Source organism: Odocoileus virginianus, chromosome 31 (assembly GCF_023699985.2).
Source record: "Odocoileus virginianus isolate 20LAN1187 ecotype Illinois chromosome 31, Ovbor_1.2, whole genome shotgun sequence".
NCBI classification, from domain to species: Eukaryota; Metazoa; Chordata; class Mammalia; order Artiodactyla; family Cervidae; genus Odocoileus; species Odocoileus virginianus.
In genome coordinates this window covers 17,929,772-17,951,146 of record NC_069704.1, presented here as the reverse complement: position 1 = coordinate 17,951,146, position 21,375 = coordinate 17,929,772, and the positions used below count along the sequence as shown (strand labels likewise).

At 35.6% G+C, this 21,375-nt stretch overlaps 1 protein-coding gene and 1 long non-coding RNA gene across 3 annotated transcripts in view; one reads left to right on the top strand and one right to left on the bottom strand.

Annotated features, from left to right (window-relative positions):
• Positions 1-8,149, top strand: part of SMC2 (structural maintenance of chromosomes 2) — a 49,245-nt gene extending 41,096 nt beyond the window's left edge. Inside the window, exons 23-25 of the mRNA XM_020909006.2 lie at positions 1,694-1,854; positions 5,212-5,359; positions 6,226-8,149. Of these exons, the coding sequence (XP_020764665.1) occupies positions 1,694-1,854; positions 5,212-5,359; positions 6,226-6,384 (468 nt within the window). The 3' untranslated portion in view covers positions 6,385-8,149. The remainder of the gene's footprint in view (positions 1-1,693; positions 1,855-5,211; positions 5,360-6,225) is intronic.
• LOC139032414 (uncharacterized) overlaps positions 1-21,375 on the bottom strand; it is a 167,107-nt gene that overhangs the window by 10,260 nt on the left and 135,472 nt on the right. The window contains exon 4 of one of the 2 annotated variants that reach the window (XR_011484955.1): positions 5,688-5,741. The exons of the other annotated variant lie outside the window; for it this stretch is intronic. This is a non-coding gene — a long non-coding RNA (uncharacterized lncRNA). The remainder of the gene's footprint in view (positions 1-5,687; positions 5,742-21,375) is intronic. 2 annotated transcript variants of the gene reach the window in all.

The following is a 21,375-nucleotide window of genomic DNA, read 5'->3' as shown; positions in this document are numbered from 1 at the left end:
CATTTAAAAAATGCTTGCAAAAAGTTGGCCCCAGTATCTTTGTACAATATTTGGATTTAACACTAGACCTGAGATTCTGTCTCTTGATTTCCCCATGGTTGCTGGATTTAATTCAAGTACAAATTTATATTTTAAACTGATTTTTCTCCAGTCTCCAAAGTTCTCCCAAACCAAGTAAATTTACTGAGTGCTTATTATATATGTCAGACAGTATTCTCCTATTAACTTTCCCATTTAATTCTCAACAGTAACCTAATGAGATAGGTATTATTATCAGCATTCTGTCCTTCCTTATGGCTTTAAGTGTACTTCCTTCACAACACCAGAGTATTTTAGAAACTGGTTGTATTTTTGTTTCCTTCTTAACCTCATTGGATTTTCAATATTCAGCTTATTTCCTGTCTGTGATTGGGCTGTATTCTTCTCTACCTATTAACTGATAAGATTGTGTTTTCCCCTTTGAATAATCCACATGGGATCCCATGGTCATCTTTTGGATTTATTAGCATTTCACTGTCTTAATTTTGAGCTGCCTTTCTCCTGTCTGGACAAAAATATTCAAGTGTTTATACGTTATCTTCCATCTTTTCCCCATAATAAGAGTGGACCTCTCCCCATTGTAATGAACTTTGTGTAGCTCTGGAAGTCTGTCCCAGATAAAACTAGAATCTACTTTCTCTGTGTAGGCTATTAGCATTTATGCAGTTGTTCTTAAAATATGTGTTCCTTAGCAAATTTATATTTAGGGGACTGTTTAGGAGATTTCCTTATTACTACAGATATTCATAAAATATGTATTTGCACTTGAAGTTTATACTCAAATGTAGAGAATTTGGCTGTCATATATCTTTGTGGGGTGGAGTGGCAGTGTGCATGCATGTGTACACTCAATTTTGTCTGGTGAACCTCTGAGATTATTAGTCATGTCTGAAGACAGATGGCTGAATTCTCAAGTCAGTGATCAAGTGTGTATGCACAGAAATTACTCAGTTACAGCCTAGAATATTGGTCCTAAATCTCTGTGTAATCTCCTGCTGCAACTTAACGGGGATAGGTCAAATAGCTTCTTCAGCCTTTTTCTTTTGGGGCTCAGCCCTGTTCCTGCCCCTTGACAATCTGTGAGAAGTATAGAAAAGAACATTTGATTTTATGCCTCTTTTTCTCCTAGACTTCACTGATCTTAAGGTTTTTAAAGTTAGGTGATAATGACAGGCCTGTCTTACCATATCAGTCAACAGAAAACAAATTATACCAAAAAAAGTTTTTGTTTTTCTCCTCCAGCTGAAAGTTCAATCTCCTATATTATCCAATTGTGTGTCTCTGAGGATTCCTGCAACCATGGCCGCCTGTTGTATCAAAAAACTTCGCCTTAGTTTTAGAGGTATAGCCTGTAGTTTCCCCTCAAAGTTTGAGCAAAGCTCAGTAAATGATTTCTGTAAAGAGACACACAAATATATCACAGCCATATACTCCTGTTGCAACCACTGGACTCTGATGTTGCTATCTTGTGTTGCTAGCAGCTATAGACAATCATGAGTGAATGGGCATGACCAGATTTGTCATATGGACCATAATTTGCCAACCTCAAAACAAGAGTAACAGATAACAAAATTCACCTGCTGGTTTGCAAATATACATGTCATTTGATTTTTCTTGGAAACCTTTCTATAATATAAATCATTTTCTCATCCAGGTGAACAAGGACTTTGGGTCTATTTTTTCTACTCTTTTGCCTGGTGCTAATGCTATGCTTGCACCACCAGAAGGGCAGACTGTGCTGGATGGTCTGGAGTTTAAGGTTGCCTTAGGAAATACTTGGAAAGAAAACCTAACTGAACTTAGTGGTGGTCAGAGGTAAGTGAGTAATCCCTTTGAAATAATTCCTCTTATTTTATTATAATCCATCAACTCGTCACCTCCCAATTTAATTTCAGATTTGCTTTTCTATATTTGCATGTGGAATTTAAGGAGTCTAATCTGTGAGACTATAAATTCTCAGTAGAACACTTGATTAAAATGATAGGCAATAAAGTAGAAATAAGGATTAGCATCTAGGAAACTAGACCAAATACATGAGAAACAATTATTTTCAGATACTAGAAAATGAATGACCCAGGAATAAGGTCCTGAGAGAAAAGAAACAAAATGCTGAGTCCGGTGTTTACCCTAGGTCTCTCCCTAGGAGTAATTTCCTGACTGCAGATGCAGGGAAGGAAACCCACACAAAGCCCAGTAGTCTTACTAAAGGAAGGAACATTAGAATTTGGGGAAGGCCCAGGGAAATGCATCGTGGCATTATATTTGCACCTAAGGTGAAGGCTGTTCTAGACACACCTTAGCAAAGGTTAATTGCAGGCCTAATGCTGTTAAAAGACCGACCACAAAGTTGAGACTGTAAACAACATAATCACAGTGTTCAGCATCTAATAAACACTGGTAGGCAGAACTCAAGAAAATGTGATTTATAACTTAGAGGAGAAACAGACCCAGAAGTGACAGGTGATGAAAGTAGCAGACAGGAAGTTAAAGAGAGTTACATTAACTATTTCCAAAGATTACAAGCTGAGAGAAATGGAAACTATTAAAGAAGATTCCACTGAAATGTCCAGAAATTTAAAAAAAAAAAAAAAAAAAACCTGAAAGGAAAGTTCTCTGCCTGAGATTGATAACAAATTCAACATTAAAAGGAACATGAGTGAATTTGAAAACATAGCAATAAACTATTAAAGTTAAACTGAAAGAGCTTCAGTGACCTGTGTGGCAATATTGAGTAACATACATATTATTGGAATTTCAAAGAGAGGAAGAGGTAAAACAAGATAGTTGAAGAAATAACAGCCCCAGATTTTCCAGATTTGATGAGTTCTGTTAATCCACATACTTGATTTCTGTGAACCCCAGGTAAGATAAAGTGAAGTCGGTCAGTCGTGTCCGACTCTTTGTGACTGTCACCATGAATTGTGTAGCCCACCAGCCTCCTCCGTCCATGGAATTTTCCAGGCAAGAATACTGGAGTGGGTTGCCATTTCCTTCTCCAGGGGATCTTCCTGACCCGGGGATTGAACCCGGGTCTGCCGCATTGAAGGCAGACACTACCATCTGAGCCACCAGGGAAGCCCAGGTAGGATAAGGGGTGGCCAGATGTTAAAGAATCTGCCTGTAATGCAGAAGAGCTGGGTTGATCACTGGGTCAGGAAAATCCCTAGGGAAAGGAATGGCTGCCCACTCCAGTATTCTTGCCTGGAGAATTCCATGGACAGAGGAGCCTGGCATGTTGCAGTCCATGGGGGTGGCAAAGAGTCAGATAGCACTGAGCAACTAACACTTCACATTTCACTTTCACACGTAGGATAAATGTATACACTCGCTTCCTACACATACAATAACACAGCAAAGCACGTCATATATAGTTGCTGAAAACCAAGGATTAGGAGAAAAAAAATCCTAAAAGCAGCCAGAGGTTAAAAAGGCTCATTAAATGACAAGGAACAAAGATAAGAATGATTAGACTTCTTGTCAAAAACTATGCAAGCCAGAAATCTGGAACAACATCCATAAAGTGCTGAAAGAAAAACGTGATAACCTAGACTTCTGTATGTAGAAATATTCTTCATATTTAAGGCAACATATGTTTTCAGAAAAACAAAAGGTGGAAGCATTTAATTCCAGCAGAACTGTACAAGTTCTCTGGTAAAAGGAAAATGGTGCCAAATGGAAACTTGGGTCTACATAACAATGAAGAGTACTGGAAATAATATGTTCTGGACTTCAGGAAAGTTTCTCCAGCCTTACACAGTGATTCAGACAGCATACTGAGAGAAACTTTAGAAGAGCATTTGGCCTAACTCCTTACCTGCAGAGAGCCAAATGATTAAAACCCCCTGAGAGAAAATTGTGAATATTCATATAATTGAAGATGTGTATTAATTTTATATTCTCCCCCTGCAGGATGTACAGTCCATACTCCTTGATTGCTCTCATGTGTTCTTTGCTGTCATGGAACTCTTCTCCTTTGGATGTAGAAAATACTAAGATCTGTTCATTTCTGTTATGAGATCTTTTGTCATTTTTATGAATAGAATAACAGTCCACTCTTTATTTTTCATTATTGATAAAATTCCTAAATGTTCTAAGAGTCAAAAAAAACAGCTTCTGCTGCCTGGTCAATCAAAATTGAATTCCGCAGTATAGATCCCAACATCTTTTAATTGTTTTTGCCAAAGTCCTAGAAAAATTTTTTGAGGAAAATAGAGAATATTTGCTTATTTTCTTACTGGAACCTAAAAATTATTTTCATAATTAAGACAATATAAACTTATTTTCACATACACCACAGTCTAGCATAGTAGTTTAACTCTTGGTGAGCCTTTTTTTTCCCCCCCGAATGATTAAGTTGAAAGCTTGATGCCTTAAATATTCGGCCCAGAGAAAGCCATTGAAAAGCAGTTTTAGGTCACTTTAATGACCTCAGCTACCCTGTAGTGTAGAGATCAGCTTGCTTGCTTTTTATTGTACTGTTTCATTCCTTTCCTTTGCTAGAAAATTTGGTTTCACCTTCCTAGACCCCCACTTCTTCTACACACTTTCTTCCCCCACTTACATGTTTCTTAATAAATACCCTATTGGAATACAGTAAGCATTAGACTGTTTACTCTAGTGCTGCATGCTGGAAGATATTTGAAGTTATAGAGTTAAGTGTGTTACAGCTGTTACTGTAATTTTAATTCTATTTAAATAATTATAAATGTTTTATATTACAATAAATAAAGATTTTTAATGAAATGCTTAAGAAAAATATGAGAAATATTGTATTTCTTCATAACAAAATCTGTTACAATTAAAAGGGATAGAAAAGAACTGAAAAAGAGTTTTGGGGAAGGAAAGGAAAAACTATTAACAGTAATATGAAGTCTCTTAAGATTAGATGCTAAATTTAACATTCTAATTATCTGACAAGAAAGAAGAATATATAACTGTTCTTTTCAAAATAACACTCATTGAAGAGAGGGAAGAATGGAAAGCTAAACTAAAAGAAACACTTTAATACAACAAAAGTTTTCAAGTTTGAAACTTTTAAGATTCTTTTTTCCATAACTATCTTCCAGCTAAATCAGCACTATTCATAATAACAGGATACCAGATTTGCTTCAGCGCTTTGGTAAAAGTGGTAAAATCAAGTTGTGACGGGATTTCTTTCGGCCTTCTTCTCAGGTCTTTAGTGGCTCTGTCATTAATCCTGTCCATGCTGCTTTTCAAACCTGCCCCGATCTACATCCTGGACGAGGTCGATGCAGCCCTGGATCTTTCTCATACTCAGAATATCGGACATATGCTGCGTACTCATTTCACACATTCTCAGGTAAGAACCAAAAAGAGGCTCAGAATAGTTCTAAGATTTGTTTTTCTAAAACTATTCTTTAGTAGTTGTCAATATATATAAGGAATTTAGGATTGAGGAATACCAAGGTGTTATATATCTCTTTAAATATATAATTCTATTCAAATGGTTCCAGAAGGAAAGAGGCTTTCATCTCTTGTTAAAGAAAGAGCCTGGAATTATAATTGCAGGTTATAGCATGAAGAGGAATCTATTTTTTTTGTCACTTGGAATTATTTAGGTTACTTATTTTCTCTAGCTAGCTGCCAGAAGATGCACAATCAAAACAAGACTGTTTCCAAAGATGTACCTTGAAAATATATCAGAAAGTCATGTGTTGCTTGATGGATACTCTTCTTTCCTCCTAAAAAGCAGAGAAAAACCTTTGAAGCTAAAAACAGTTTTTTATTGAACTGTTGCTGCAGTAACTAGGGCTACCAAGTACGATTGTATAGATAAAGCATTGAACAGTTCTGGGGGGCTTCGCTTATAGTTATCATAGATTGTGTATTTATTATGGCATTTTTTAGCAGATAACAGTGGCATTTAGAGCTAGCAATAAGACAGTTGATACTAACTGGAGAAGATAGCAACAAGCAGTCAGCCAGCAGGAAATAGTAACTTGGGTAATGAAGCACTCACAGTAAAATTAAGAGACTCCTAAAACTGCATATGGAAAGAATTCATTTAGGTGCCTAATGATAACTATTTATTATGTACATTTGCTTGGAGCCCAGCATTTAAAGAGATAACAAAATCAAATTTTTTCCAAATGATTCTTAACTGCAGTATAAAAAGAGCAAACTTCAAGGATGCTACAATTTTTATGTTTTCCTTTTTCCCTTAAGTTCATTGTGGTATCCCTAAAAGAAGGTATGTTCAACAACGCAAACGTCCTTTTCAAAACCAAGTTTGTGGATGGTGTTTCTACAGTAGCCAGATTTACTCAGTGTCAAAACGGAAAAGTTCCAAAGGAAAATGAATCCAAGGCAAAAAGACCCAAATGATCACATATGGAAGTTAAAAGTAAAGATTCACTCCTTCACCTTGACCTGTTTTTTAAATATACACTTTATAAGAACTTGGGATTCATGTTGTTTATATAAAAATTTAATATTGTTACCTAGCCCATTTTCTCTTCCTTATATAATCACTTATAACAGCATAAATTCCTCTTTTCTGAATCAGTGTTAACTATGGTCCAATTACTATAATTGTGATTTTATGTATGTCACCAAATGTTTTTTCTTACACAAGTCTTTTCTATATTAGGGAGCCTGAGATACATAGTTGGTGGTAAATTTTGTATGTAAGAGCAAAATTACCAAGCAGCAGATGAAATTAAATTATAGAATAAATATAGCTGATATCAGCTTTTAATAATTAGCCAATTCCTGAGGTAATATTAGTGTTTTCTGTCGCTAATAATGTCATTCAGGTGAGGAAGAATCCTATAGCACGTGGCTGGACCAACAGAGGGAACACAGAGAAAGCTGTGAGGCATGCACTGAGCTATTTGTGTTTAGTTTCTTGAGGACATCGCCAGGTCTCTGATTTAGACTCAAATAGAAAGCAGATCTTAAACAGATTCCTGTTACTTTAATGATGTTTGAATATCATATTATGCTTAGTAATTGGTCTGTGCAGTCTTTTTATGAGTATTTTAATAAGAGCTTGGGAGAAACGTATCCTCTGCATGCTGTTCTCTGATGCAGGTTTATCTGAAGTCTCCTAATTTGGTCAGAGATTTTGTTAGCCTTTTCATAATCCAATCAATAACAGTCTATTGGTGAGTGAGAATATAGGAGCCAGCGGACTAAACCAAATTAATCTTTTTCTTTTAGTCAGATACATATATAAATAAATAGATTTCATCTGTTCTACCAAAAGGACTCAAAATTTGATGTCTATTTCTTAGTGTCCTCTGTTTTCCAATTCAAAACGATAAATTTCCTTTTCAGATTTCAAAAGATGGCGCTAACAAACAGCATAAGAATACCATTGATAAGATTCTTAGTACCTCTCAGTATATCCCTAGAACCATGTCTTCCAAACTCCACATCTTGAAAGTTCTGACATGGTTTAACCTGACCTCAGGCATGTTATTTTGGCCCCACATTTCTTCTTACTGCTTGAGTTTTTGGTATTCTTTTCCTAGTATAGGCTCATACTTCCTGGCCTTGGGTTTAATATTTTCTCATCCTTCATCCTCATACATAGCTGAGGATGTCAGGTAACACCCAGGTAACTGATACCGTGGGGCACATTGGAAAGATTGAATATGGAATTCGTTCTGTCTTCTGTTGGAGGAGGAGACAAAGCTATAGATGCTGAGTTACAGGGAAGCCCAGTATTGTATACAGTAGTCGTAAGGATGGTGGTGGTGGTTTAGTCACTAAGTTGTGTCCAACTGTTGTGACCCCATGAACTGTAGCCCATCAGTTTCATGAGATTTCTTTCCAAATGTATTGCAAATTGTTTGCCAAAAAGAATTAATTCACACTGTCGTCAATATAGTATACCTGTTGACTCCAACCTGGTCAGCAGTGGCTGTTAATTATAATGCTTCTAATTTACTAGTTATAAAATGATATTTAATTTCTATATTATAATTTTGTAAGTAATTTGTAGGATTGACTATTTTACCATATGTGCTAATTTTCTTTCCTCTGCCAACAAATTTTCTATTTGTTTGCTTTTCCAACTTTTGTCTATGTATATAATCTTGGTTTTTGATGGAAATTCTCTAATGTATTAAACTTTTGTGAGTAATGTTGTCATTATTCTTTAATTAGAGGGAACACATGAAGGGGAATGGGAACATTTGTTTCACAGTAATATGAGTAACTAGAATTTGAGCTTTTTCTATACATCAGACACTGTATTCATTCATGTTTTCACACTTAGTTCTCATAATAGTCCAGGGAGGTAAATACTATTATCATTAGCACTATATAACTTAGGAAACTCAATTGAGCCGCGAGGTTAAGAAACTTGCCCACGGTGTTAATAGTTAGTGACTAGCAAAATACAGATCTTACTGTTTGTCTCCAGAACCTATTTACACACTACCTCTCTGAGAGCTTGAACATCTGCATTTGTTATACATAGTAAATTTACGAGATGTCTGGATGACTAATATATACCATGTGAAACTTAGGGGAAAACCTCCAACACTCAAAGAAAGGATTCCTTGCATTTTTGTTGGCGTTTCAGGTACGTTAACAGCAAATTCTAAAGCAAAGATGAGAGAATCCCTCTTCTACAATATATGGTAGAGTAATTTAACAGGCCAACACTCCCACAGTCATGTCATTTGCAAATTAAGGAAGTTGCTTCTTTTTTAATTGTTATCTTTTTTATTCCCCTGCCTTATTACACTGGCTTGAACTTTCAACTCCATGTTGTATGTAAGAGTGATGCAAGCGGGCATATTTGTCTTTTTCTCAGAATTAGGAAGAAAGCTTTTCAGTGTTTCACCACTGAATATAATCTTAGTTACAGGCTTTTGGTAGATATTCTTTATCACCTACCTTAATCTTTATTCTAGATAAATAAGTATAAAGCAAACCCAAATTAAATGGAAAGATGGAAATAATAGAGGATAAAAATCAACAATTTATAAGAGAAAAATAAGAGAAAATCGATGAAATCAACATTTGATTCTCCAAAGAGCAATAGAATCAGTAGATCTCTAATTAGACCAATCAAATAAACCAGAGAAACTGCCAATCACTAATACCAGGAGTCGCCACTATGAATCTTAATTAAGGAAACAAATTACGACCATTTTTATGTCAGTAAACTTGACAACATAGGACAAAATGGGAAAATTAGGAAAATAAAAATCACGAATTGACACAAGAAGAGACAAAATCTGAATAGCCTTAAATACTATGAATACAGTTGAAGTTATTATCTTCCCACAAAGAAAACTCTAATCCCATATAGTTTCTCTTATAAATGTTTCCATTCAAGGAATAAACACCAGTCATCATTACACAAAATTTTTCAGAAAATGGAGGGGGAAGAAATATTTTCAACTTATTTCATGAGGTCAGCCTTGTTCTGATATTAGAACTAGACCAAGACATTACAAGAAGATTACAGGACAGCAGTCCTCATGAACAAAAATCCTGAAAATATTAGCAAACAGTCTAACATCTATAAAAAATAAGTCATTTTCAGATTTTTTCAACCGATGGAGCTGACATATATGGAAAACGAGCACTGACGCTTTACAACATACATGAAAAATAACTAAAAATGAGGCATAGACCTAAAAGTAACAGTCACAACACTTCTAGAAGACAATTTTAGTGGTCACAGATTAGGCAAAGATTTCCTAGGACAAACAACAAGCTGTAAAAAAAAAAAGAAACATTAAACTGAAAATCTCTTCAAAAGACAGGAAAACAAAAACCACAGATTCAGAGAAATAATGTGCAACGTACTGTGTTTAGTCGCTCAGTGGTGTTCGACCCTGCAACCCCATGGACTGTCGCCCGCTAAGCTCCTCTGTCCATGGGGATTCTCCGGGCAAGAATACGCAAGTGGATTGCCATGCCCTCCTCCAGGGGATCTTTTCAACCCAAGGATCAAACCCATGTTTCCTGCATTGCAGGCAGATTCTTTACCAGCTGAGCTACCAGGGAAGCCCTTGCAATGTACAGAGTTAAGAGAGTTCACATGCAAAATGAAGAAAGAACCTGTTCCCATGTTCCATGTTTGCATGAATGGTGCAAAATGGCAGTGAAACTGCTGTCACTTTAAGTCAAGGCGACGGGGTATGGGTAGTGCCAGCTGCAGTCACTGCCATGCGTTTGAATTTGTAAAACGGCATCTTAACCTGAGTGTATTTAATGAAGCTGTAAAGAGATTTTATGTATCAACTTCCTGAGTACAGGTCTGATAATCTCAGTGATTAAATGTGAATTATGTGTAAAGCACTTATGTTGCATATCAAAACATGATGGTTATTTTTCAGAAATTCAATTATTTCAGTTGGGTGAAGAAACTTTTTTCATGGAATTCCATTTTTACTTGAAAAGATAACTTAAGACAAACTGTTTATTAAGTTTATGGTATTTGTTAGACATTTCTCAAAATGAACAGTGAGCCTGTCAGGAGAACCTAACATACATGTTGCAAATAATTGTAGCTTTGAAATTAAAATTAGAATATTGGCAACCTTGTATTCCTCATTGTGAGTCTGAGATCAATTCAATTACTAAAGACTTTTTTAATAACACTGGTGGCAAAATTAACATGGGTTTTTAAAAATATTGTTGTATGAAATGTATTAGCATTTTGAAGATCTGTGTAATTCAGTGAATGGTATTTTTCAGTGACCAATGTGTCACGTTAAAAAATCATGGATGGGTAAAATAGCCATTCTAATTACAGGAAAGACGGGTGATTTTAATATTACAAGGTAGAACTTTTGGTTTCAGATTCCACATTGCAACTGGCTTAAGAAGCTGTCACTTTTTGTTGTTTGCATCAAGAAAAAATATCCACATTATCTAAAATTCCTCCCATACCAACTCCGTATTTATTCTCAACTCTAGACAGGAAACTTGAATAATTTGTTCAAAGTCATACAACTAGAAAGGGGTGGAGGCAGAATTTAGACTCACACTGTGTGGCTGAAGAACCATACTCCTAGCTGTTATAACAAACTGAGTTGGGTATACTTACTGCTTTGTACCTGGAGCTGAGAAAACATTCATATTATTTTGCATTGGCAAGATTCTTATACTTGTCATGCATGGGTCAGAGCAAGAAGTGGTATATATAAATCCATTGTAGAGAACAGATTGCCAATTAGGTCTAAGGATCTAGTGAAATATGGTTACTAATCCCTAAATCTATGACAGAATGGTAGGCAGAAGCTGTCTCTTTTCTTGTTAATTAAGGATCAGCGTTTTCTTCAGTGGGATTAGAAAACATACAATTCTTCACAACTTTTCTTAAGCAGGTTATAGGATGAGCTCTGTTGATGGTCATTAAGCATCTAAAGTTCTTTTAAACTCAAGGTTCACTCTTGTTCCATTCTACATTTGGTCTAGTGCACATTGCTACCCTAGGTAAACATTTTGGCATTCTAAGCTCTCTAATCACCCACTTAGAGAAGTTACAGCCTCTCTTAAGCTAACTGCCTTTATGAAGGATCTCTACTCCACCCAATCTGCAGCAGTTGCCACTCCTGAACACAGCCCTCTTCATGTTTTGCTCATGCTCGTCTATGTGGAATAGTCACTACACCATCCTACCAACAGTACCCATTCCTCAAGATTCTGCTCAAAAGTCACCACCTCTGGGTCCTTCTCTATTCCCATTCCCCTCAAATGGGCATCCAAAAAAAAAAAATCCAGAAGTGTAGTAACTGAACACAAGTCTTAGTTCTAGTAGATTATAAATCGCTGAGTGCATCTCTTTAGAGCTCATAACCTATTAATGCATTGATCGCAAAGATTATTTGCTAAATAAATGAGTATAAGGAATCATAAAAGTTAAAGATGGACCAGACCATGGTATTAAATCATTACCACACTGTATGGATTATCAAACTAACTAGAATGAGATGATAGATTAACTCATACTCATTCTCTTACTGTTAGGATTTTGTCATGTAATCATGCAGTCTTTTTGTCATGTTACATGTAACCATGCAGGATTTTGTCATGTAACAATGAAGTCTCACAGTAAAATTTTATAAGTGAAGATTTCATGCTAGAGATTTTTCCTCCAAAGAGTTAAAAGAATTGATAGTGTCAGCCCTTTTATTATCTATTACTTGCTATTCTGTTTCTGTAGGTGTGAAAAGTATATAAACTGTTTAAACCATTGTATTCCAAAGTTGAAAGGTTTTTATTTCACATCAACTTTAATCAAAAAGATAATTTCAAATCTGTTAGTAACAGGTATAGAAGTTTGCTTTATTGCTAATTACTTAGTATTAAAAATTCAAGGCAGATGTTAATTTGAAGAAAAAAGTCTAAAAGAGACTTTTATCCTTAGATTGCTTCCAACTCAGCCTAAGGAGACAGGTGTTAAGTACATCCTGATTACCTGTGCTTTGGGGGACTAGAAACAGCATGAGTAATTTACTTTTATAAATAATTCCAGTGCATTAGCCGTATCTTCCACTCCCTCTCTCAGGTAATTTCCACTAGGGCTAAATGGACCAAAAATGCACTGTGCTGCCAATCGATGGGCCATGCTCTTTCCTGGTGGGTTGCTATTGAAAAGGTTAGAAGGTGAAATGTAGATTCAGAATAGAGAGAAAAAAGGAAGGAGGAAAACAAGCCTATACTGACTGCACGTGGTTTCATCTGTTACCTATTTTAACAACAAAGTTCCTGTGATCATTCTCAGATAATAAAAGCAGGCACAGAGAAGTTAACTTATCTCAATTATGGTGCCACAAAATCAGAACTTGAGAATCTCTTTACTTCCAAGGTTCATGATCTTTCAACTACACAACTGTTTCTAAAATATTATTTTAAAATATAAAATTATTTAAAAGGAAAACCTTTTCACACAAGACTTAAATATGAACATAAACTTGAGATGACCCCCTTTTGCCTTCCATTTTCATAAAACGGTAAAGTAGCAAAAAATACAAAATAAGCACAACCACAAAACCAAGTTTAGCTCAATAACATCTAATTATGCAGATGAAGGTGAAATAGTTACTGCTTAGGGTGAGACTCTATTATCTCAAGAGCAGCAGCATGTTAACATAAATCTTGTAATGAATCATTTTCTCACCACTTTCCTCACTCTTTGCCACTATAAAACCTAGCAGAGCATGCTATAGTGTCATTTTCTCATCACCTACTACGTGTCCATATTAAGGATACTTCTTTAATTTCATATCCTATTAAAATACCTCCAGTTCATGCTAAAGAGAATTACAGATACTGGGTTGGCCAAAAAGTTCATTTAGGCTTTTCCCTAACGTGTTACAGGAAAACCCGTTAAGGAAAAATTCAAATGAACTTTCTGGGCAACCCAATATAAATGAGGTCACCATGCAATGCTTAAGATGCAAGTTGCTGACATGAGCCCCAAGTATGTCCTTATTTTTAAACTTACCAAAATAAAAACACAAACATTTAACCAAGAAAGCATTACAGACCTGAGAATGTATCCCTAGAGATCTTCCAATTGCAGTTTGAAAAAGATTGCAATATAGTATATTGAAGATATACCTGCATAATTTGTATAGAGGATCATTATTCTCTGACAAAGTCAAGGTTCTCAGTAGCATTTTTTACTATTCACATCTGTGTTCCACTGTACCTTATGTAGGATAAAGCTTCTCCACCCTGAAAGGTAATAGTTTCAGAACACCCTTCCTGATTCAAATGAATTCTTTTTAATGGCTGAGTAATATTCCATGGTGTATATGTACCACAGCTTCCTCATCCATTCGTCTGCTGATGGGCATCTAGGTTGCTTCCATGTCCTGGCTATTATAAACAGGGTTTAGAAGTAAAGACTGATATTTGCATGAAAAAAAAAACAAAAGAACACCCTTCCTGCCCATTATTTTAGGACTAAGGAAGGTGAGCCGGAATAACTTTCCTATTTGGGGTCTAATTTTTAATTTTTCAAAGTCCTATAAAAATGTCAAATATAACCTATTTATTATGCCTTTTTCATAATGTGAAATTGATAATACCAAACTGTTAGGATAGAAAAATTAGAACATGGTACATGCTTGACCTTTCTTGAAATATACAAGCTACAGAAAAAAAAAGTGTTAAACTGTATTCCCATTAGCATATGGAGACAAGATACAGAAACAACTTAAGTGTCTGTTGATGGATGAATGGATAAAGAAAATATCATACACACATACACTAAAATATTATTCAGCCATAAGAAGAAGGCAATCTTGCCATTTGCAACAATATGGATGGACTTTGAGGACCTTGTGCTAAGTGAAATACGTCAGAAAGAGAAAGACAAATATATATGGTCTCACTTATACGTGGAATCTAAAATAAAACAGGAAACCTAAGCTCACAGAGAACAAATTGGTGGTTTCCAGAGGGAGGGGATGGGTAAAATGGGTGAAGAGGGTTCACAAGTGCAAACTTTCAGTTACCAAATAAATCATGGGGATGTAACATACAGTATGGTGATTATAGTTAATACCATATTATATTGATATATTTGAAATTTGATAAGAGATCTTAAAAGTTACATAAGAAAAAATTGTGCAACTGTATGATGATGTTATAATAGGCTTACTGTGGTAGTCATTTTACAATGTGTATAAATATTTAATCGTTATGTTGTACAATTGAAACTGATGTTATATGTTGTATAAGATGAAACTGTTTTGCCTCATTTTTTAAAAATCTGAAGCTGGAATGGTGGTCTAGGACTGAAATGGGGAAAGTCTGACTTTCAACTGTCCTCAACAAATTGATTTGAATGGATTGAATGGAAAACTGATGCTAGAAAATCTAATCAGATATCAAGAGAATCAAACTGAAACTACCTCCTAAAATATATAAGGAAAATAGACAAAAATTATTCAAATGTGTTGTGGCCCCATTTAGAAATTAGAAAAATTAGCACAATTCTAACAAGAGCAATGACCAGAAATATAATTAAAATGTTCCTGCATTTTAGGCAAAATTGTTAGAAAAGGAAACCACACCTAATGCTATATAGGCTTTCTGATTTGCTTTTTATTACAAAGTCACCATCTGTAACTAAACTGTAAGTCTGATAAATTCAAACTCAAATTCATGGTGTGAAAACTGTCAGTTCACTACCTTTTTAACTCCAGGCACTTTAATGAAAACCCACTGTAACTTTTGGTCCCTTCTGCTATCTAAACCACAGACATGACGACAAGCTTAACTCAGTAACCTGGGACAGAAATAAGGTTTGGCTTATATTAGGTGCTTAGGCCTTAGAGTCTGGGTAACAAAGCATCAAAACAAGAAGGCATTGTTTTTCTTTTCTCCCTGCCTCAGCCACTCTCCTCTTTTTCCCTCCTGACCCTACCTGCTCAAGTCTTGCTGACAAACCTGATTCTTCCGTTTTTGCCTGGCCTTCTTTTAAGGTTTAATGGCATGCTTTTCCAGGTAGGTCTTTGCCAGAATTTCTACAGGACAGTTTTTCCCCAGTACTGTTTTTTTCCCCCAAAGCTGTGTTCCTACTTCCCTCCCAGGTCCAGTCTCAGTGTCCAGAACTACAGCCCACACTAAGCTTTTCATCAAGCCTTGCGTCATCTGCATCTGCTTGTCTGGGAAGAAAATCTGGACCTTTAGGATATTTTAAAGTAAAAATAAACGAGCAAGCAATTGACTCATACATACTTTCTTTCTCTAAAAGAACATCAAAATTTTTGAGAATAATGCCAACTAATCTAGTAACTGCAGAATCCCTTATATCATTGATGCTCTCCAACATGTCACAGGGAAAATTATAAAATAATCCAGATAAAAAGGCTTGTTGCACATTAAGTTTATAAATGCAGCAACCTCCACAATGGAAGAATTTCTCAGCACTGAATCTTTCAGGGTGGTAACAGATAAATGGGTTGGTGCAGGTTGTGACAGATTCCACTAAAATTGCCATTAGCAGTCTTCATGTTTTTAACATTTTCTTTCTTGAGAACACATGCTCAGAGATCTTCAGTTCTAGTTTTTAGCTTCTCACCCAAATTACCATTCTTAATACAAATTCCTGTTTGCACCTGAAAACACTCAATTTCACCTGGTATTTTCTTATAGCAAGTATGTATTATTTAATGTTACAAGGTTTCAAAATGAGCTTATTAAAACCTGTGCCTTCTTTTTGGTTGCTATGACTCAGAAAAAAATGAGTCAGCAGTAATTATTTGGAGAGAATGTGGCATCAGTTCATAGATCACTTTTGTTAGAAAATATGGCAGGAGAAGTTGTCTGTTGAATATAATGTTTATCCACTGGATGATAGAAAAAACAAGGGAATTCCAAAAAGAAATCTACTGCTTTATTGACTATTCTAAAGCCTATGACTGTATGGTTCACAACAAACTGGAAAATTCCTCAAGAGATGGGAATACCAGATGAACTTCCCTGTCTCCTGAGAAACCTGTATGCAGGTCAAGAAGTAACAGAACCAGACATGGAACAAAGGACTGGTTCCAAATTGGGAAAGGAGTATGACAAGGCTATATATTGTCACCCTGCTTATTTAACTTATATGTAGAGTGCTGTGCTTAGTCGCTCAGTCGTGTCTGACTCATTGCGACCCTATGGACTGTAGCCCACTAGGCTCCTCTGTCCATGGGGGTTCTCCAGTCAAGAATACTGGAGTGGATTACCATGTCCTCCAGGGATCTTCCCAACCTAGGATTGAACCTAGGTCTCCCATTGCAGGCAGATTCTTTACCGTCTGAGCCACCAGGGAAGCCCTGGGGGGCTCTACATGTGGAGCACATCATGCAAAATGCTGAACTGGATGAAACAAGCTGGAATCAACATTGCCAGAAGAAACATCAATAACCTCAGATATGCAGATGACATCACCCTCAAGGCAGAAAGTAAAGAGGAACTAAAGAGTCTCTTGATGAAGTTGAAAGAGGACAGTGAAAAAACTGGCTTAAAATTCAACATTCAAAAAACTAAGATCATAGTGTCCAGTCCCATCACTTCATGGTAAATAGATGGGGAAAAAGTGGAAACAATGACAGATTTTATATTCCTCGGCTCTAAAATCACTGCTGACAGTGACAACCGCCATGAAGTTAAAAGACATTTTCTCCTTGGAAGAAAAGCTATTACACACCTAGACAGCATATTAAAAAGCAGAGACATCACTTTGCTGACAAAGGTCCATCTAGTTAAAGCTATGATTTCTCCAATAGTCATGTACAGATGTGAGAGCTGGACCATAAAGAAGGCTGAGCCCCGAAGAATTGATGCTTTTGAACTGTGATGCTGAAGAAGACTCTTGAGAATCCCTTGGACAACAAGGAGATCAAACCAGTCAATCCTAATGGAAACCAACCCTGAATATTCACTGGAAGGACTGATGCTGAAGCTCCAATATTTTGGCCACCTGATGTGAAAAACTGACTCACTGGAAAAGACCCTAATGCTGGGAGATATTGAGGGCAAAAGGAGAAGACAGCAGATGGTTGGATGGCATCACTGACTCGATGGACATGAGTTTGAACAAACTCTGGGAGATAATGAAGGACAGGGAAGCCTGTCGTGCTTCATTCCATGGGGTCACAAAGAATCGGTCATGATTTAGTGACTGAAAAACAACTTCTGCTGTCTGCCATTTTCCAAGAAAGCAAAACTGCCCCAAACCACCTAAATCCTTTCCACTGTACATGCATATGAAACAGAATTAGAAAGCACTAACAGTAGTGCTGGGCTTCTAGAACTATACTTGGATATTCCCTCATCCTCAAACTTTAAATTACATCATTAAACTTATTGTAACTATTTTTATTTATTCTATGTTATAATAAAAATGGATGTGCAGGGGAGAAGGAATTCAATTTATATTTTATATGTAAACATTAAACAGAAAATTAGCCCTCCCCCTCTCCACCCACATTCCTATTTCTAGAATAATGCCTTTAGACCACTTCTGTTTCAGTCTTTCTTTGCTAAATAATATTAGCAATTCCCTTTCCTTTGTGTCAGTATCATAAAGTTTCAAGGTTTTATTTGAGCAGGTTTCTTTTTTATTTAGGCCATATGGAATTGACCTTTCCATTTAATTGGTTTGAGAAGAAATTCCATCATACATGCTACTTTGTATTTGCATCCTCAATAAAATATTGTAATCTCCCTATCCGTGTTGCATAGTGGACTTCTCACAAGTAGACAAGACAAATCAACTTTATTCTAAGACAAGACTCAGAACTGAATGATATAATATTAATCAGTTCACACTTATTTTTCTCTCATTGATGATACTTTTATGTCATTCTTATTGTAAACATAGACCATCAGTGTGTCTCAATTATTTTTACAAAAGGATTCAAGGCAGTGTTTTATGTCAAGTTTTCTGCTGCTTCGCATACTAAACGGCATAGCTTCTGTACACTTTGAACTCTGTTTAGACAATATTGAATTAATTTTTCCATGGTCCACTAACCTACCCCCCCACCCCCTGGGTAGAAAGAAAGAAAATTATATCATGAGGGAGGAACACACTTTCTAGGTCCCAGCTTCTTAGAAAGGCTTTCTTGGTCAAAACACAAGCTTGCATTTTTCCTGATTTGTGATTTCTTCTAGGAGAATACTACATATGCATACTTTTTTCTTACTATGTAAAATTCTGAAAGATTACATAAAAGGTTTGGAAGGTATTGTGCAAAACATGAAATCACAGAGGATAGTGGTATTTAGGAGTGTTTTTATATTCAATTCATCCATATTATTGATAGGTATATATATTGTTATGTAGTATATTTCATATGTTTTAGAAAGAATGAGGATAACATTGTTAAGAAGACTAGAAACAACCATAGTTTGTATCTGACCTGGATGATGGAACACAAAGGAAATTACGTAAAGAAAATTGATTCAGCTCAGAAGAAGACTAGTGAATAATGTCATTTCCCTGCTTGACCTATCCATGACTCAATTTCACAATCAGCCATGAAATGATCTGAGATGATCATACACATTTGTATAAATTTATTAACCATTCATCTGCAAATGAGAGTAAGACTCTAAGAGCAGTGAAAGTGTATATTGAGGATGTCCAAGAAATAAATAAATACAAATCTATATGTCTAAGCTCCACTCCAGTATTCTCGCCTGGAGAATCCCATGGACTGAGGAGCCTCATGGGCTACAGTCCAAGGGGTCGCAAAGAGTCGGACACGACTGAGTGACTAGGCAAAAAATATGTCTAAGCACTAAGCTGTCAGACACTTCTAGTAGTTAAATAAATTAACCCACCCCCCAAAAAAATCACTTAACAGTATATTGTGTATAGCATGACTCTGCAACATAAAATATACAGTACTTAAAATATAGAGAAAATATACTTTAAAATATACTAGAATAAAATTGTGCTGAGAAGCAAATAAAAGGAAACTGTATGAGATAAAAAAACCTAATGATACTAAAAAATAAAATTAAAATTTACATTAAAAGTTGTTAAGGTCACTCTGAAAAACCAAATCAATATTATGGAAAACAAACGTACTCTTTTAGTTACTGGGGGGAAAAAAGGGCATAAAGGGAGAAAAGTAACTTAAAATAACAGAGTTTAGCCAAAGGGACCCAATACTCTTCCTAAAGAAATCACGAAAAAGTTTTCCAGAAAATATAGATGTAAGGGAAGAATATTTCCCTCAAGTACAAAAAGGTTTGAGCTTAAAAGTTCTGAGTGTTTAATGCTTAATGAAGAGAAAAACATCTAGGTAAAACACTATGTCTATAAGTAATACACAAATATATAATTTAAATGTAAGTAATATATAAACATATGTACTTTATAAAGAATTTCATTGGTGAAGGAAAAATCTCTGACTAGCCTTGATACCTCTTCAGAATATTATATATGAAAAGATATTTGAATAGAATCTACATGGGGAAAAGTTGTAATAGATGAACTCTGTGTTTAGTCAAATTGATAATCATTTGAGAAAGTAACTAAAATTGCATATAGTCCAAATTGTATTCCAGTGGTGCCTAACTTAAATGGTTTTCCTTCTTTCTGATTTTTTATAATCGTTTGACAAACTACCTAAAAAGAATTCAAATTAGGTTAGGCTTACAACGCACAACTCTGTTCCATAAAATAAAGAAGGTATTCAGCACACTAACGTCTACTACATCTCCACTAGAAGTGTACATTCTCATTATTAAGTGGTCACAAATCTGTATTTCATGCAAAATAAAATTTCTTTATAATCATAGTTTATTATAATTATGGTACTCTAAATTTATTGGGGCTCTAAATTTTATTAGAACTATTAAAATGAAATTAGAAACCATTTAGCTCCCAATTTACTGACATACTGTTAAAGAAAAAGTCAGCTCCACAAGCCAGATTAACTCTATGTGTGCATTTAAACATGAAGTGCATACTCTTTAGACTGGTGCAATCTGAATTTTGCCAGATTGCACCAGTCCACTTTAGACTGGTGCAATCTGAATTTTGGATCAAATTTCTATGCCAAGAATTTGGAGACTCATTGACCTAGCCTGACATAAACCACTCTGGTCTGTTGCTAAGGTAATATTCAGAAATGCAGAAATAATGTGGACAGAGGTATAATTCAGATATCGGTAGTCAGCATTTTCTCAGGTTCAAAAGGCTTGTAAGTAACCATCATGTACAGTCACCCATTCAAACCCAAGCAAACATATTCACATTTCACCTTGCATTCACAGGTCATAGAATAGTTTGTGTGAGTTCTATTGGCCTTTGCAACTTCATATAGAGATGGACAAGTTTTGACTATATCTGGTATAAAAAAAATTTCTCTTTACAAAAATATGTAGCTCACTATTGAAAACACATATAAGATGATAAAAATCACAATGTTATTACCCAGTTATAACCAGTCCACACTGTCATGTATACACTTTTCATATTTCTTTCTGTAAGGAATATATCCTTTCTTTTTTAAAAAGGTACATATTTTTACATTGTCTTCTTTAAAAACATATGAACAATTTGCATAAGTTTTCATGTACTTTTACTATAAAATAAATTATGTATATTACTTAATGGGCTTCCCTGGTGGTTCAGACTGTAAAGAATCCACCTGCAATGTGGGAGACCTAGGTTCAAACTCTGGATTGGGAAGATCCCCTGGAGGAGCGCATGGCAACCCACTCCAGTATTCTTGCCTGAAGAATCCTCATGGACAGAGGAGCCTGACAGGCTGCAGTCTATGGGGTCACAAAGAGTTGGACACAGCTGAGGCACAGCACAGCACATATTAGTACATTCATCATAATTACAGTACCTATGTTTTTATATGGCATCTCAATACT